The sequence below is a fragment of the Metopolophium dirhodum genome, chromosome 8 (assembly GCF_019925205.1).
Source record: "Metopolophium dirhodum isolate CAU chromosome 8, ASM1992520v1, whole genome shotgun sequence".
In the NCBI taxonomy this organism is placed as follows: domain Eukaryota; kingdom Metazoa; phylum Arthropoda; class Insecta; order Hemiptera; family Aphididae; genus Metopolophium; species Metopolophium dirhodum.
The window spans coordinates 31,755,856-31,775,200 of record NC_083567.1 but is presented as its reverse complement, the minus strand read 5'-3'; the positions used below and the strand labels follow the sequence as shown (position 1 = coordinate 31,775,200).

At 31.8% G+C, this 19,345-nt stretch overlaps 2 protein-coding genes across 4 annotated transcripts in view; one reads left to right on the top strand and one right to left on the bottom strand.

Moving 5' to 3' along the window:
- Positions 1-11,964, top strand: part of LOC132949861 (paired box protein Pax-6-like) — a 54,340-nt gene extending 42,376 nt beyond the window's left edge. For both annotated transcript variants that reach the window (XM_061020949.1, XM_061020948.1), the window contains 5 exons: positions 3,250-3,447; positions 3,634-3,716; positions 4,546-4,826; positions 8,360-8,712; positions 11,233-11,964. In XM_061020949.1, coding sequence (XP_060876932.1) covers positions 3,250-3,447; positions 3,634-3,716; positions 4,546-4,826; positions 8,360-8,712; positions 11,233-11,321 — 1,004 coding nt within the window. In that variant the 3' untranslated portion in view covers positions 11,322-11,964. The remainder of the gene's footprint in view (positions 1-3,249; positions 3,448-3,633; positions 3,717-4,545; positions 4,827-8,359; positions 8,713-11,232) is intronic.
- Positions 11,839-19,332, bottom strand: LOC132949862 (gastrula zinc finger protein XlCGF26.1-like). Of its 2 annotated transcripts, XM_061020950.1 has the most exons (4): positions 18,786-19,321; positions 18,576-18,719; positions 15,328-15,689; positions 11,839-12,997 (listed from the first exon to the last, which is right to left on the bottom strand). In XM_061020950.1, exons 1-4 carry the CDS (start codon positions 18,927-18,929, stop codon positions 12,184-12,186), a joined length of 1,464 nt encoding a protein of 487 aa, XP_060876933.1. In that variant the 5' UTR covers positions 18,930-19,321; the 3' UTR covers positions 11,839-12,183. The 2 variants fall into 2 exon arrangements, with proteins under 2 accessions (XP_060876933.1, XP_060876934.1); XM_061020951.1 differs by lacking the exons at positions 11,839-12,997; positions 15,328-15,689 and adding an exon at positions 15,749-18,400 and having other exon boundaries at positions 18,786-19,332.
- Between the last annotated feature and the right edge of the window lie 13 nt (positions 19,333-19,345).

Sequence of the window (19,345 nt, the reverse complement as noted above, 5' to 3'; positions counted from 1 at the left end):
ATATATGTGTGTGAGAGAGGTCTGAGGCCGCGGGAGCGGCAGTATATATATATATGTATAATATAGGCAGTCTTTCACATCATAAACTCGGACCTTTGAAATAATTGTTTTAGTTAATACGAGTCACCACGCAAACAATAATAATATATAATATACAAACATATACACACAACATACAATAATAATATATTATTATGATGCTCGTGTTTGTGTCGACTTTGCCAAAATAATAACGCGGTGTGAATAATATGCACCTCCCGTATATTATTATAAAATATATAACATAATAATTAATAATATATCAAATCGTGGATTCCCGCAACCTCTATATGTATATTGTATATAGTTTTTCCGTTTTCCCACGCGTGTTAGCTTTGTGTAACAACGCTGCAGCGGCAGGACACGCGGCCCTAAGGAAAATTTTTTAACGAAATGTCGGTATGTCATTGACGATTTCGTCAAGAACGAAGTATTTTTGCGATAAACCGTACATATTTTATAGCAAGCAGTAACGAATACCTGCAAAACTACAAAAACGAGTTCTAATGTCTATTTTTGGTGTACATACTTAAAATCATTAAACACGAACACCATACTCAAATTATGTAGGTACTTAGATTTTAATTTATTTTTAAATCAATTATATCATTACTATTTCTACTGTACTGTCTGCACCCATATATAATTATAACACCCCGTGTACGGAAAGGGAGCTAACCAAAAACCAACTCGACTATATTTTAATAATAAGCATCCGCGATTATCCATATATTATACAACATGAGTGTCGAGTACCTTATACCTACTATTTCTATAAATTGTTCAAAGAAATTTCCAGCCAATGAATTTTATAACTTTCTGTTTATGCTTTAAACTACGGTTCACGTTTACAATGGTTAATGGTTTAACTAATCTAAACCTTTTCAGACATACAGGGTGTCACTCTTGTACTTACCTACATAAGTGTTTTTCTTTATAGGATAATATATAACGGAAAATCGGCGTATAATGCGGCAAGGTTTAAGACCTCACCTAACCTATAACCTATATATAAACTAGCTACCACCTCACTATTTTATTTTTTTTGGTGGTAAATGTTAAAAATAAATCGTATTTAAAACAAATTTATCAGTTCAATTAAGTGAATTCGCTTGCTGCGAACGGCACAAGTGACGAATCGAAAATCGAACGAGACGGCCGCAGACGGCAACTACTATTTTACTTGTGGGTAAAATAATATTATACGGGGTCTCTTACAATGGGACCAATTACAAGACGTTTGTGAATGGGAAAATCAATTCTTCACATTTAGATTACGGCTGCAACGACGACATACCTACATAGTATTATAATATATAATTATAAATTCGTTTGCGTTTGTGCGCCTATATCTTGATACTGTAGAATTATAATAGCGATTACTAGTATTAGCATACTGGTGGGGGGGGGGTATCCCAAAATATGGAAAATATCTATAATATCTTTAATGTATACTATAAATTATTATGTTCGTCCACCTAGAGATATTGGACTAAGGATGCCACGGAAAATCATAGTAGAGTATTCTATAATAACAATAATCAACAGACATACCTGTTATTACACCCACAATATATAGGTAGATATTATGCAAAATATTTTCCTACATTATCAAAATAATGTATATACAATTAATAAAATCATTTTAACAACGTTTAAGTGTTAAACTGAAATTTGAAGACAATATTTCAATTATAAATTTTAAAATATAAAAATATACTACGTATAATAGTATAGTTAAATTTATGTAAAAAGTTCTTATACAGTTATATTAAAGTTTATAACAATAGAGCTAAACAAAATGACTATACCTAAGATTCACTTTTATATAAAAATACATTTTAATTTTTGTATATATTATATAAATAACTACTAAATAGTTAATTATTAAATTATGTAGGTAAAATATTATACATTGTAATACAGTGAAACTTCCATATAACGAACTTCCATTTAACGAAATTTTCTGTTTAACGAAATATTTTTAAGAACTATGACCCTCATTGTTAATTACACGTAAATTTATCTCCAAATAACGAATCTGATGTTTCTATATAACGAAATAATTATTCGATAAAAACCAGTTTTTGTAAATGTTGTCACTATCAAATTGATAGTTTATGTCATAGTTCTTGAACAGAGAACAACAATCACTCTGCGAGATTGTATTTCTAAGGTAACGGAAACTTGGAGAAGTATTTTTTTAAGACTTGACGATATAGAAACTTTTTATGAAGGAAGGACAATTTTCAAAAATAATAAGCAAACAAAACTATTACTGATTATTTCTTTTAAATTATATTTAAGGTTAAAAATTAATTAAGCTGTAATATGATGTTTGATGTTGTTTTTACATACATACAATATACATAATAAAAAAATAATAAAAAAAAAGTTGAAAAAAATATGTAATTCTATTTAACGAATTCCTCTATATAACGAATTTTTTTTGCTGCTTATTCGACTTCGTTATATGGAAGTTTCACTGTATATTCCTCTAGGTATTCATATTGATGAAGGTGCATAAATGCATAATAATCACTTAAATGAATTAAATAGATTAATTAACTATAATAGTAGGCATTAAGTACTTATCAATGTTGATGGCTTTCTTAGACTTAATACAATATAATCTGTGTCAGACAAGTAAGACGTAACCGCTTCGTTTTTCACGCCAACATAGCACAACGGTTTTCACATATTTTCGCAGCCGAATTATTATTAAACATCGAATGTCTATACCCAATTATACCCTTGTTAGTTAGATATAGGGCCACTGCCGATAAACCTATATAATATGCAGGACCTATAAACCTATTAGTCCAATGCTCGAATGGGAAAAATAAAATAATAGAAACTCTTAAAATATTAGCGTAAAATGATTGAATTGTACCAAAGTACACAACTTGTGGTGGCGGAGCTGCCTCCCTCCCAACAGTCAATCCTCAAAATATATAACTACAGTGTTTGAGTATGTCAGTAACTATACTAACTATAGGTACTAATATAATACGGATTACTGATTAAAAACTATTGTTAGCTAGGTTTTTAATTGTCAATCTATATAGGTATATAGTATGTAAAAATTCACAGTAGCATTTTTTCTAAGGGTTATAAATTATAATTATAGTTTATGGAAATTTAAATCAAATTCCTCACGCTAGAGATGTATTTTAGTATCTAATAATATATCAAATACGAACTTATTAGTTTTAGACTTGGACGGAGGAATGGGATCTGATGAAACGTGCACGTCCATCGGGGATAACTCCAACCACGACGGTTCTTTGATTGGTGGAACCACCGGATCGGCCAACGACGACGACCAAGCGCGACTAAGGCTTAAAAGAAAACTGCAAAGAAATCGTACATCGTTCACCAACGACCAGATTGATAGTTTGGAAAAAGGTAAATATATTTATACATATATACAATATATATATCGTGCGACATTTTATAGTCATTTACATAATATATTTGGATTTGGTATAGGTACTACCTACCATACTATAATCTACATTAACTATTACCTAACTCATTCCACAATATCCAAACCCTATAACAACCAATACAACGTAACGTGTTTATATTTAGAATTCGAACGGACGCATTATCCAGATGTATTCGCTAGAGAAAGACTCGCTGGGAAAATCGGATTGCCGGAAGCAAGAATACAGGTAAACGTCACTTTTGTTTTGTTTACGAACGCATAAAAGGGCAAACACAATATTCGTAGAGAGATATAAAAGTTTTCTGACGAACTCGAGGAATTTCGGTTTTATTTCAACATGAAAGTTTTTTGTAAAAGTTTAAGAGACCCTCCGCAAACGTCCCTCCTCTTGTATGTATGTATATATACATCCGTTTTGTAGAATACTATAGAATGTCTAAATATATGTGGGTGGTGATATGTACCTATATAATATTATAATACAAGTGTGTTATTATTTGTTATTAGGAACTATTATAATAAAGGAAAACACTCGTTGCAACCAAAAACAATTTTATAAAGTAATCCATTAAGTGTCTACGCCGGTATTATTTCGAAAATATAATAAACATTTTTGAAAATATTTTTTTTTTATTTGACATAATTTTTCCCAAAAAAATTATATTTTTTTAATTTTTCTGTCTGTCATTTTTAAGTTTTTTTTTTTTTTTTTGAAAGGCATACATTTTTTAATTCATATTCCTATATCTGTCTCTTATCATATATACTTATTATGTCATGCGATATAGATTGTATATTTCGAATTAAAATAAAAAAAAATAAATATTCCTATGCATAATATTTATTTAAGTATTTCTATATATATTTATAAAAGTTGAATTTCGAACGAGTACCCACCTAGTTTATTATATATAGTTAAGTCTTCCTGATACACGCGGTGTTTAAATATAAAGAAAATTAATGAATACCACGAGGAGATTATATTAGCCCTCTCTTATATTTTACTGTATCACTATATAATATAATATAACGTTATCGGTTTGTGATTTGAACAGGTATGGTTTTCGAACCGCCGGGCCAAGTGGCGACGGGAAGAAAAACTACGCACCCAACGGCGTCCAAACTCCAACCAAAACCAATCGATGGACCCGCAAAATCAACAACAGCAGCAGCAGCAGCAGCAGCAGCAACAGCAACAGCAACAGCAACAGCAGCAACAGCAGCAGCAACAGCAACAGCAACAACAATCATCTCCGAACAGGATGAATGGTTTTGCAAACAATCCGGATACCAATCCAAACATGTACACAACTATCGGCAACCACGACACGTTCAGGTATATATAAATATTATATATAGGTACCTAAATAATTGTGTTTGTTAAAAATTTTCAAAAAAGTTGTTTCGCGACTATAATATTAACTTCCCTTTGTTCCTATTTAATTTTGTGCACGCATTTAGCACTTGCCAGTGGCTTAGTGAATATAAATAAATATATATTTATTTTTATTTTACTACAAGGATAAATTCAAGTACAAAAAAAAAATAGGAATTGATTATATATAGGTTAAAACTAACTTTAACAATTTAAAATTTTAAAATCCTGCTGGTGTGTGAGCATCTTACACAGAATAACTTTAAAATTAAAATGTTTTAGAATGTCTCAACTCGAACTTTCAGTAATCTAAAAAAACAACTTTTAATATAAATAAAGTTTAAACTATTCCGTTATAGTTTTTCAATTATTATTTGTTTTTATGACTGTTATTTCACATTATACAAAAACGAATATTATCTTTGTTTTTGAAGAAACATAGTGATGAAAAAATTAAAAGTTTTAAAAAGATTAAATTGTGAATATTATAAGAAATGGTTAAGATTTTATAGGTATACATTGTAATTATGTATGTGCTATGTTTACTTACGTAAGTCTGCAACTACCGAGTAAAAAATATAAAATGTATGATTATTATCGATACTTCTTAGTATCTTTTTGATAGAAAAAAAGTCTATGTTTATCTCGCAATTTCTTTCAAGATTTCATTAAAAAATAAAATATTATTCCGATTAATAATAAATATTGAAAATAAATTGAAAACACATTGCTTGCTCGAAAAATAAAAGAAAAAACAGATGGTTTTAACCGGAAAATGACTATATCTGATGACTATAATGCTCTATCGAATTTTTTTCCCTGTATGTATTACGCAATCATTAGCTGCCTAATTAACAATAAAGTAGTACTATTGTACATCCGAGGAGCTGTAATTTCTGTAATGCAAATCGCAGTTTTCTCCCCGGTCCTCGATAATACGAAATTGCTCCCCCCTAAGGGGCCTACCCACGGAAAATATGGGAGATAGATCCTCATTAACCTTTCAGATTAGATAAGAAGAAAAGAATATTTGTTTTACAATGTGTGCTGCTTTTTTTTTTAAATATTGTTTAGTAATTGCTTGATCCTCTCTCCGCAAAGATACATTTGAATTTATGTCACTTAAGCCTTGCTTATAATTCATCATATAAGTTGTTGTTTTTTTTTTTGCATATTTAAGTAGGTACTTCATGAATAAATAAAAATTATATAAAACTATGCAAATTAATATTTTATATTTTTTTTGTATTTAGTATTTTATAAAAATAATGTAACTATAAAATATAATATTTAAATTTTTCTTCTACTTTTTAGTGTTGCAAATTCTTGAATTACTTGGTTTAAGGTTTTACATATTTTAAACTATTTATTTTTGCACATTTTGATTAGGTTAAGTTAACTCTAATATTAATTAGTTAGTTAGGTTACATAGGTAGTTATAACTTATATTGTAACTTGTAAGTATAATTTATGTTGTATAGACATAAGATATTTAGTGTACCTATATTTACTTTCAACTGTTGAGTTTTTTTCACCAAACAAGTTTAGAATTTTTTTACGTTTGTTAACAACATTAAGTTGTTTTTTGTGTTTTAACAAAGAGTTTTTACGATTTTGACTACCACTTAGTTTTTTTTTTACCGGCCATAATTAAAATTATATAAAAGTATACAACACATATAATAATAAATAAATAATCATAATTCAACACTTAACCGCGCTGAATAGTGACAACTAATAGAAATAATACGTAATCAGTAATCACATTGGCATCATTCACTATTAATACTGTGGCTCGAAACGCTCGAGTTCGTTGACTTATAAGTTATAAGTTATAACTTATAAGTGTTATAACTAGATTCTAGACTGGGCCCAACTAGATGAGTCGTGGGGGGGTGGCCCACCCCCTACACCCCCTCTCGGTACGGCCCTGCTAGTAGGTACCTAATAAGTAATAAGTAATAATTGTGTTGTAAAATAGCACGCCGCACACGATAGCAAAATACGCCGTGTTGCCCGTATTATTATAAATAACTGATGTCTATTGACATAATCACGACAAATTTGGAAACTGTTATCATAGGTATATTAATAATTATCGATCGCTTATAGCTTTATTGCTATAAATACATTGGTTGTTTGAATAATAAATGTCAAACAGCATAATACTAGAATACCGAAATATATTATGTAATATTGTTATTAAAATAATTAAAATTATAAAATTTTAATAATTCGCAAGTACACAAATTTCTGATCACAAAATTTAGGCGCCCGGGGCAGTTGTACCCAAGGCCCCCCCCCCCTAAATGCGGCCCTGCATAGATATAAAATATAGATCTATAAAAATATAATATTAGTACACTATGTATGCGTATATATAGATAAATCCGAGGTTCAATACCTTAATCTATTAAAAATATCGATTTTAAAGAAATAATTATTCGTTTAATATGGATAATAGGTACCTGTAATGTATGATATTAATATATAAAATATTTAATATTGTAATAATAATAATAACTATGAGTATACATTCATTGTAAAAACGTCCCATACGGAAAATAGGGAGTGATAACTCGTTGTCTCACTCTAAAGTTGTTTTAGGGCAACAACACTACACTGCGGCCCACGAGTGAGTATTACTGTCGCCCGCCCGACGAAAACACGTTCGATTCCGCGCATCGCCGTGTATTAGACATACACTAAATGGCAAAAAGTGGGGGAATATACTCTACAGCATAGAGTAAGACTTACTCTATGGCCTACAGTCTGCATGCGCAAAACTGTATTACTCTCTCGTGGGCCTCAGTATAGTACGACTAACAACTTTTAAAGTAAATAATATATTTCGGAGACAACCTCATATCCATTTTTAAAAACAGGTAGATGATAAGAAAGTTACGGTTTTTAAAAAAAGTAAAATTAAATAGTGTTTTGTAGGCGTTATATTCATCAAACAATAATTTAAGTACTTACCTATTCAAAAACAGATTAAGAGAGGTTATAGGTTATAATTATTATGTTTCGGTCAGGGGCGCAATTTCAATATTTGCTAGAGTAGGGCATAATAATGACCGGCCCAATAAGTATAAGACTTCAAGCACATACCAGTCGCTCTATCCCTTCGTTAACTATGCCCCCAACGGCCCCAACTATCATAAATAGAATAGGTAATATAATCTACTTATTTACAATTTATATCAAACTGTATCCGTTTTGGCTAACATATTATCGGTTATTCAAATATTTATAATCTTAACTCGGATCAAAAAATATTATTATTCGTTTACTCTGAAAAAAACATAATATTAAAATGTTTATAATATTAATATAACAATTTCCCAACAAAATATTCATCAAATACCGCACTATTTACGAAAGTTTCCGTTTTACAATACCTATGGGGTGGGTGCTCCGACTAAACTTACTTATTATTATTGTTATGTATTTTACTTAATTTTGACCCATTCGTTTTCTATGTGTCTGTATAGCCCGATGTCGATGAATTTCGGTATGCCCGGCGGCAACAACGAGAACGGCCTGTCGCTGCCAATCATGGGCGGCCACCACGCCATGACCGGCGGCGGCGACCAGCGGGATGCGTACGGCTGCATGTCCAGACCCACGTACGACACGTCTCCACCGCTGGCCATCGGCGCGCCCGGCTACCTGAGGCCGCCCGTGTCGCCCACGTCCAACAACAGCAGCCCGCCGACTCACCACGCGGCCGCCGCCGCAGCAGCCGCCGCCGCTGCTTACCATCACCATCCGCCGCCCATCAACGGACACCATCCGCACCACCACGCGCACCACCAATACAACATGAACGGCTCAAACTCCACAGGTACGAACATTTAATGTTGTACGTCACAATATGCCCATATCGTTGATAAATGTTTCGCGGGGGTCCGTAACAATTTTAAAATTATAGCGATGGTTCGAACTCCAATCTTTACGAGTTCGAAATCCGTTTTTTTCTCCAACTTTTTGCGAACATTTTGCCGGTACTTACTTTCAAGCTTTAAATTAAATGTATTATTCCATTTTATAATTTCAAATTGAAATATTGCAGACTCTGTTTTATAACTATGATGACGATAGGCTATACGAGAAATGCGGCTAATATAAATAGTGTAGGTATTCTATAGAGTACCTACAAGCAGTACGGCCATTTATATTTAGTCATAAAATATGTATAATGGTATCGACATCGAACTTCATTTTTCACGGACAGTTCGAAATGTTTGAGTTGAGGGTAGGTACTTGATTATAATTTCCAACGAACTTTGCATGTTCTCTACACACATTTATTCAAAGTATGATTCAACAATAGGTACTATTTGTACTTAACGTACTTAATTAATAAGGTAAAACCATATTTTCACATTTCAAATACATAGATTTTCACACCATTTAATATAAGAGTGTTCTACAAACTATTCTTTTTTCCTAATAAAAACCACCCTATTTCACTGTAAACTGTTGAGCAGATGATTGTTTTTGAAAACGTTGATGCGTATATTCAAATAGAAATTCGAACGAGTACCTAGTCATACTGAGTTATTTAAGGCTGCAGTGTACTAGCATAGGAGAAAGGATAGGTCATAACTAATAAGACCATGTGATATAGCCATATAGGTACTATACAGCTGATAAAAGGGCTACGACGATTTGTAAATATTATAGTTATCAATATATTAATTCGATTAACGTCTTATAATGTATAATAGTTTTAGATATATAAGAATTGTTCGAGAATGATAAGCAATAACCTATATAATCGAGACTAAATGTGAGAATAATTTTATATGGTATATTAATAGTTCAGTAAAAATGGGTGGTTCTCATTAGTCATTTGGAAAAAGAACACGCTCCTTATGAATCGTCGAAACAAATCTAAATGTTTAAAAATATGGTTACTCGTACCTATAATATGTCGAAATTTCAAAAATCAGAATATAATAATGTCCCAGTTAAATGAAAAAATCGACCGTCCTATATAATATATATATTGGAGGTATAACGTTAAAACAAATGACGATGCACCGAGTACAAAACCCAATAACAAATAGGGTGACTCGGGTAGGTATTGTAAATTTATATACACTTGAATTAAATACGATAAAAAAATAAATACATTTTCGCGTCTATGCTGGGGAGTCCCAATGTGCAATCTTAACTCTGAATTGTACGACGGTACAGATCGGAATTCGAGGGCGATTCACGCTGGGAAGACAGTGCTCTGTATATATAGGGGGCCACATTAAGTACCAATATATTATATACACGCACAGTGCACAGCTCAGCAGTGTTGTGAACAAACGGGGTGAGAAAAAACTTAAAATTTTAAACCCACGTCTGCACATCCCGTCGTAACGCTATGTATAGCACCTACTTAAATATACTTATTTAAATGTGTCGACGCTTATAGCACCAGTTCGAGGGATGATACGCATTATAGTATAGGTGTTATAACCATCATATACTGCCTATATGCAGAGGCCCCAAGTGGCAATAGAAGTCGAAATGCGAACTAAACCCCCTCGTGGGCTATCCACCCATTGTACCACCCACTCCACATAGACCATGGTAGTATTTGTGTGGGTACTAATTTTGCAATACGCATATTATGTTATATTATGATACCATTTTAAATAATATACACTACGGTCATATTATATATATATATATACACAACTGTTTTCTGGGTCCTGTAACCTGCATATTACACCAACAGGTGTCTATAACAGTCGCAATAGACATATCGGCGCCACTGGTCCATTCCCAAGGCCACCCGTAACGGGACATGGGGATGTGCCGCCCACCCCCCTTGAATCTTAGATGATATACGGTATATACAAACACACACTTATATATTATGTAAATCACGGATTCGGAATCTATGGCAGGGTTAATAGTAAATTGATGCACAATATACCAATATAATATAATATTTTCTTTTTTCTCGTTACCTACTGCAGCTTAAACAACCCAAGTTGTTTGCAAATGTTTAATATTGACGTTACGTAGTGTTACGTATAAAGAAACACCGGTTTTCCTAGATCAATATGCCTACTTAATAATTTATACAAATTTTTATCGAGTAAAAATATACATCATAGTAGTGTTATAATCGACAGTCTCATCACGTCGACACGAGACAGTCAAGTCCCCCCAACCGTGTGAATGGATTTCTTTTTTTCGTATTTTTAAGTACTTACCTAACCATCTGTATACCAACTGACGTTTGTACTGTTGAGTGTACTGTAATATCGTGACATATCATATTATTATTATCACGACCCGTTCAAGTTCAAATAATATGAATGATTAATAATAGTTGTAATATTTTTCGGTTCTGCAGGTCTCATATCGCCCGGAGTTTCGGTGCCAATCGCCGTACCGGGGCACACGACCGACCTGTCCTCGCAATACTGGCCACGCTTGCAGTGACATCAGCTTGTCAAAATATAACAACAACAACGACAATAATGCGATAGTCAGACACACGCTTACACGAGCAAATATCAATTATTATTAACAATAATAATATCATGTCAACGTTTAATTCCGATATTTCGGGCGCGTGTGACGTGTATAAGCTGCAGCTGTCGACGACGCCGTGCAATTCTCGACGAACCGATAAAATGGATTGTATTATTGAAGTTATGTATTAATTGTAATATATTATTGCTCGGTAATTGTACCGAGTAATATTATAATTTATATAAAACACATTAGACGTACCTACCGACACGAACAATGTTAGACGAATAGGAGGTACCTTTAAATATTTATAATATGTAATTGTAATTATTAACATTTATTAACATAATATTATTATCATTATTATTAATTATTATTATTATTATTATTATTATTATTATTATTATTATAACTATCATAGCTAAACGAACATTTAAATACATTATATTATTATATTATTATATAGTTATTATAATCGCCGCAAATTTGATTAAACAATAAACGTCGAATTAATATCATATGTATTATTGTATACACGTATAATAATAAATTATATCATGTAAATGTGTATTTGGCATTTGCAAAAGAATAAAATGTAAATTATATTGTACTGTTTTATGTGTAATGTGTAACTATATTATTAAATATATACCAAAATAAAATTATTGTGGTTACGTATATAAATGCTTGTAAAAAAATGATGTTCTGATCCTATAAAAATTGTATAATATAATAAATGCATAATAATTAATGTTATGAATGATAAAAACCATCGTTAAAATGACTGCGTTTCGACGAACGCGCAACAGCGACGAGCCTGTCGCGGTCGTCACGCCGACTCCGGTTCGGCTTTGGGGGTCACCATCGAATGGGTCTTGAACGTGAACACTTGCACTTCGTCCGAGCCACAAGCGGCCGAGTCTATGTCGTGGCAGCCCTTCATGTGCTCCGTCAGGTTGGACTTGGTGCGGAAACATTTACCGCACTCGGAACACTCGAACGGCTTTTCGCGGGTGTGCACGCGCTCGTGGTTCAACATGGCCGTGTACGTGCGGAACGGTTTCGAACAGTACGTGCACTGGAACCGCTGGTCGCCACCGCCCGCGCCGGCGTCGGTCGTCATCTTCGCGTTGCTCTTCATCAGCCACAGGCTGTTGTTGTGCACGCGCTTGTGCTCAAGCAGATTGCCCTTGGTCCGGAACGCCTTGCCACACAGCTCGCACGCGAACGGTTTTTCCCTGGTGTGAACCCGCTTGTGGTTCTCCAGCGTGGCCACCGACCGGAACTGTTTGCCGCAGTACGGGCACTGCCGGTCAACGCCGTCCGAACAGTTGTTGCCTATGTGCGCGGACAGTTGCGATTTCGACGTGAACTTTTTGTTGCACTGTTCACACGTGAACGTCGACGTAATCGCGGACGCCGACGACGTTGCAATCGTCGTCGCGACCGTCTGCGGCTGCTGTTCCAGCTGTTCCCGTTGCTCGTCGTGGACGCGTTCGTGTGCGGACAACTCATCCAGCGACACGAACACCTTGGAACACTGACCGCACGTCAGTATGTCTTCGGATGTGACAGTCACTCGGGTTATGGACGGGATGTCCCTGCTCGAAGTTTTCATCCAACGCAGTTCCGGATTGTGGACTCTACGTGAAATAAATAACAATAATAATATGATAATATGATATGCGAAAAATAAAAATTGTTTTCAACTAAGCGTGATGGATACTACCCATACCTAACTATAGACTATAGGTGCCTATTCGTGCATATTCGAATAACAAATAGGTACAAACAAAATTATTCTGAGTTCGCTCTGGTATCGATTGGTAGAACCATTTGTAGTGGTGGCGGGGGAAGGGGATGAAAATTAAAGGTATAAACTCAGTATTTGCATACTATATTTTTATGTTTTAAATTGTGTTTAGGCATTACAAAATATAATATGTACATATTATATCATGTTTATTCCTTTAAATATGTTTTGCAAGTTATCAGTATTAAAATGCGCATACCTAACTTGTTTTAAAACTGAAATTTCCCAAAACGCTTATGTTAACGCTTACGCCCTAAATAATATTAACAGTCACATACTCTAAAATTAAAAAGAATATTTAAAAGTGAATTATATCAACGTAAAACGTAAGGTTTACTATGTTTTGCGTGAGTCAGACGAAGACTACCTTGCGAGAACGACGTCCTCTTAAATAACACGTCCAGTGTCATTTTGGCATTAATTGTCAACTGTGTTACGACTCTAAAAAAACTATATTTTTTTAACGAGATGAAATGGGCGGGTAAAACCGACTTTTTTCGTCCGTCCATAACACGTTTGTGATAAAAAAATATTCTCTCTGTTGCTGCATCAGTTTCTGGCATTGCTAGAGAATATTCAACAATCTTCCAAAAATTGTTGATAAATATATTTTTCTTTTTTAAAATTGTGTAGATACCACACCATTTTTCTTACCGTTGTTTTATATTATATATTGTTTTGTGTTTATTTCTTTAATTAATTTTTTTTACAATAAACAATATTGAATATAATAATTTGGCGATAACGGGATTAAAACGGGATCATCTTCTAAAAACGGGACAAAAAGCGTCCCGTTTGGTGTTTGTCGGGACAACGGGACGTCATGATGATCAAAAAGGGGACAATCCCGTTTTAAACGGGACGTATGGTCACCCTACACTACACCCGTGCATTTGTTGTCTCCGTCTTACACACGAACAACATGACACATTTTCGTTCACTAGTTTCAATAGTTTGCTGTTAGTTTTGATACCTGAGTGGAATTGACCTATTATCAAACTTTAAAGGTAAGAACAGTATCTGAGCTCAAGTGTCGACTTTTATTCGATATTTTAACAAGCGAGATATGAGCAGTTTTAATTTGTGATATTTCGCTTAATCATATCTTGCTTGAAAATGAAAATATCGGAAAAATTTCCGGCGCTTAAGCATAGATAGTTAGATACCTTGTGTTCTTACCTAAAAGTTTGATAATAGCCAATGGGTCAATTCACTCTAATATTAAAACTAACAGCAGACTGAAACAAATTAACGAACATTTGACATGTCGTACATTTGTAAGACAGAGACAATTAACATAATATGCAGGGTAGCGCGTTCTCTTAATGTCATCAGAAACAGTTGAGTTACAGTATATTTTATAAATAGGCCTGCCCCCTGGGCCATTTCCCATTGAAGACGTTCAAGACCGTACTCAGTATTTTTTTTTGGTGGTGGGGGGAGGGAATAAATGTATTTATTGATTCAGAATATTATAGTAGGTGGTATTTAAGTTGGCCAAAATTCAAATTAATGTTAAATTTTTTAGTTTACATACTTCGAAAAAATGTTGATAGGCGGGAGGTTGGCCCTTAGTCAGAACTAATAAAAAATGTTAGGTATTCAAGTTTTAAAAACTCAAAATCAATGAATTATTTAGCAATAAGTAATTTGTTCGTATTTGTGATATTGAAAAAATAAAAACAATGTTGCACAGTAGGTAAATGTTCTCCTCTTTATAGTGTGAAAATTTGATTGATAAGCTTAGAGTACAGCCTGAGTGGATCTTATCCGCAGAAAATAGATTTTGCTGTTTTACATTTTTAATTCTACAACCACATAACTTGTAGTCGTTAGTCATTACTCACAAGTCACATTTCCATAACAAGAAACGAACATTATTGTATACAATTACGTATAAATATATATATATTATTATTTATAACTGGTATATTATTTTTGGATCTTATGTTATAAGTTTATAACAATTAATTTAGTATACACATTATCATATCTAACACTATTAGTACCTATTTTAAGTATTTACATCTGATATCTATTGCATACCATAATAGTGTAAGAACAACCGAATAAAATTCTCAGAGTAGTCAACGGCTTACCCTAACCACCCCATGAGCAAGTTTATGACTGTAAATAATATAAAATAATAGCACAACTAACCGGTAGTGTTCATTCAAATTGGATTTAGTCTTGAAGAATTTTTCACATACACTGCACCCATAAGGACGCTCTCCTGTGTGGGAACGCATGTGATTTGCTAGCGTATATGCAGACAACAATTCTTTACCACAAATTCCACATTGATGTTCACTAGAGTTGGTTTCTAATGTATCTTCATCTTTAACGGACATTTGCATTACCTCTTCTGTTTGAACAATACAATGTGATAACTCAATTTCATTTTCAACTAATTGCTTATCATTAACAGGATCTGGATCATCAATTAATTGTTCTTCATATTGATTTGGATCCAATAATAAATGTTTATTATTTATTCCTTCCGAATCAATTATAATTGAATCCTAAAAAGTATATACAATTTATTTAATTAATATTTAGACATATAGTTATATTTAAGTAATTAAAAACATTATTTTGATAATATAAAAATTATATTTCTTGAAGTAGCTTATACAGATAAACTCTATATCAGATTTTATTGATAAATTACAGAATAAATAATTCATACAAAATGTTTTAACCAACATTAATATTAAGTAATTTTAACATTATATATATATATATATTCAGAATCCCATTCAAATACAAATACAAAATAGAGATGAAAAGTAATATTATCAAATACTAAGTAATAAATTATAACCAAAATTATAACAGTATATAAATCCAGAATCACAATAAAATACTAATACAGTTAGTTCCGCTTATTGTGATCACTGGTTTATAGATCCAACCAGTTTATTAGAATCAAAAAAAGAAAACCCTAAACTAAATTGTATGTCACTAACGAGTAACGTTAAATTTAACTTTTATTAGAATCACCATGCATCTGATAATTGAATCACTCTTATGAACTTTTTTATCCAAATGGCATAGACAGGAATTTTCATTGGGGGAGGATACATATTCATAATTTTTAAGATAAATCACAAAGTAGTGGCCTCTGCACTAATCTAAAACTATAATATTATATATAAAAAAGTGGGCAAGTGGGTACTGATCTTCTGTACAGTAGGCGTCTAGATACGTTCATCGGCATTTGTAGAAAAAAAACTAAAAAAATGAATATTTCTATTAGGGATCAAAATGAGTCCAAATATTTTGAAAAAATAAAAAAATGTTGTAGATTTACCCTCAACTTTTTTTTTAATTTCCAATAAAAAACTTATGATAAACCTTGTATTAGAATTTTTAAGTTTTTTGACCAAGCGAAAATATATTTATGGACAATAATTTTTAAAAAAACTAATAAATATCGGAATTTTCTTCTGCCTATAAATAGTATAAAAAGTGTTAAAATATTTTGAAAATGTTATGATCTATAGAAAATGGTAATATTAACATTCGGTGAAATTTTCATTTAACTGCGCTACAGTTAACTAGTTTCGCATAAAAATCTTTTCTCTGTTTTTCCTTATTTAATTTTTAAGTGATCCATCCCATATCTACATAATATGTTCTACACATGCCCATGGTTCTTGTTATTTTTATGATATTTCAAACTGATTAATGTATAGGATGAATTTCATTTTTAAACTTGTCAGTGAGACAAAAATGAAATGTATATGTAGAAGAATCTATGTTTTAGTTAGAAGTTTAAATGTACCGACCACCAATTCTATTTCAGAAGGGACAGTAATACATTTAGCATTAATTTAGTTTTACATATTATATTATATTGAATTTTGCATAGTTGAAAAATTAGTTATACACCGTGAATATGGATTTTAATTTCAGAACAATATAAAAATGAAATTAGAAGTTTCTTAAGTACAAACGAAAATGGATAGTTTCTTTACTTTATTTTAAATGAATGTTTTATTTTTTTTATCTATTTTAATTTAATTTAAGTATGCGTAAAATATAGAAACATTAAAAATTTTTTTTAATGATATCAGAAATCAACTGGTTAATAGAATCAAAATGGCCTGAACCAATGTGATCACATTAAGTGGAACTGTAATACAAAACAGAGATGAAAAGTAATATTTGGTAACTTTAATAATAACAAAATGTAATAACAAAAAATTATATTATAGGAACAAACTTATATTATAGAGAATTAAAATAATTAATAAATTATAGTATTCATTTATTTTTTATTTTTATGTCTTGAGTGAATGGCTTGATGTCGACGTGCTTTTTGTTTAGACATGAATTTCTTTCCACAAAAATTACAGGCAAATGGTCTTTCTCCAGTATGGGCACGTTCATGAATTGTTTTATGAGCACTTTCAAAAAATCGTTTACCACAAAACGAACACAAAAAGTTCCTAACATTATCATGATATCTCATATGTCTGTTATATTCAGCTCTAGTATAAAATGTCATTGTGCATTTTTCACATTGCACATCTTTAGCCGCATTATGGGTCATTTCATGTCTATCGCGACCATATGGTGTAACAAAAGCTCTTCCACAATATGAACATACATAATTAAATGTACCTTCATGTTTGTTTTCATGACGAACAAGTGTTAAGTATGATTTGAAACATTTTTCACAATGACGACATTTTATTTTCTCACCGGGAGCATGAGTCTTCATATGTATCCAAACTTGTTGAATAGTTGCAAATACTTCCTCACAAAAATGACACTGATAGGACAAAGAACCAATTTCTATTTTTTTTTCATAATTTCTTAAATGCGATAACATGCCAGCCAGTGTTTTGAAAACTTTTTGACATTTTTCACATAAAAAACCACCCTCAATTTCTGTATAAGAATTTTTTACTTCTAAATTGTCAATATTATTCAAATTTTTACACTTTTTGCATAGGTTAATATTATCTTTTAATAATGAATTATCAAATTTATTATAGTTATCTATAACTACATTACATATGGTGCATTTAATATGGTCAGAAGAATGTGTTTTAGTATGTAAAGTGAGTTGTTTAGTTGTTTCAAAGCATTCTCCACAATCTTCACACAAACAAAATTTATCATCATTATTTTCTATACATAATTGGGAAATTATGCTTTCATTCTTTTCCAATGAAGTACCGTCGTTCCAGATGTCCACTACTTCTACAATTTCGATATTATCCTGGAACATACACGCATACCAACATTCATTAAATAATAGTTACAGTCAAAACAAATTTATTTGAGAAACTGGAACGACGGTATGCAATTCTTAATTATAATTAAGTCTAATTTATCAATATTTCATAATTAGACATACAATTTAATATTATTTGAGATCTAAATAAAAGGTATACCTTATGATCATTATCCGAAATGGCACCTTCATTTCGTAGCCATTCGTCCGTAGCTTTACATCGTACTCGAAATTCAACAAATGAATTCACTTGGTCGATACATATTTTGCATATAGAATTAGGTAAAGAATCCTCAACATTAAACTGGAAATAAAAATATGTTTAATAAAATAAAAAAAAAAATTAAATTACGTTGATATAATAACTTACATGAAGATTAGTAATTTCTTGAACATTTTCCAAAAGGGTTTCTTCGAAAAATAAATTTTGCAATTTTTGTTCATTGCGGAGACACAATCGACATAGATCATTCCAGTTTTCAATATAAATAACACTCTGATTTTCTTGGTCCATTGTATAAAAATTATTAATAAAAATATTACCAGAACAATAATAATTATCGAATAAAAACTGTCAGGTATTAATTTAATAGTTAAAAACTATTAAATATTAGATAATATTAAAAACAAGACTACAGGGTAGTCTTAATACTCAAAAAACTCAAAAATACAATAATTGAATTAATGACATCACAACTACAGCTCATGTGAAAATATTTGTTATACAATAATACATATTTTCATTTATAGTATTATTATATTCTGTGTCATAAGTGACAACTGGCCAATATAACTCCCGAGTACTCTACTTCACATTTGACAGATTCCTTGACATCAATAGACAGTAGACAGACACAGTCATGCACATAAGGATTTGGACGATAATATGTCTAAGTGAGTTAGAGTACAACCATGATAAATTGATAAGGT

What these genes read in the sequence shown, in the direction of transcription:
- LOC132949862 (XM_061020950.1), bottom strand. Translation starts at nt 18,929, where the DNA reads ATGGACCAAGAAAATCAGAGTGTTATTTATATTGAAAACTGGAATGAT. An exon ending in AAGAAATTACTAATCTTCAT is followed by an intron (nt 18,720 to 18,785) that starts GTAAGTTATTAT and finishes TTTTATTTCCAG; the next exon opens with TTTAATGTTGAGGATTCTTT. An exon ending in AATTTGAATGAACACTACCG is followed by an intron (nt 12,998 to 15,327) that starts GTTAGTTGTGCT and finishes TATTTCACGTAG; the next exon opens with AGTCCACAATCCGGAACTGC.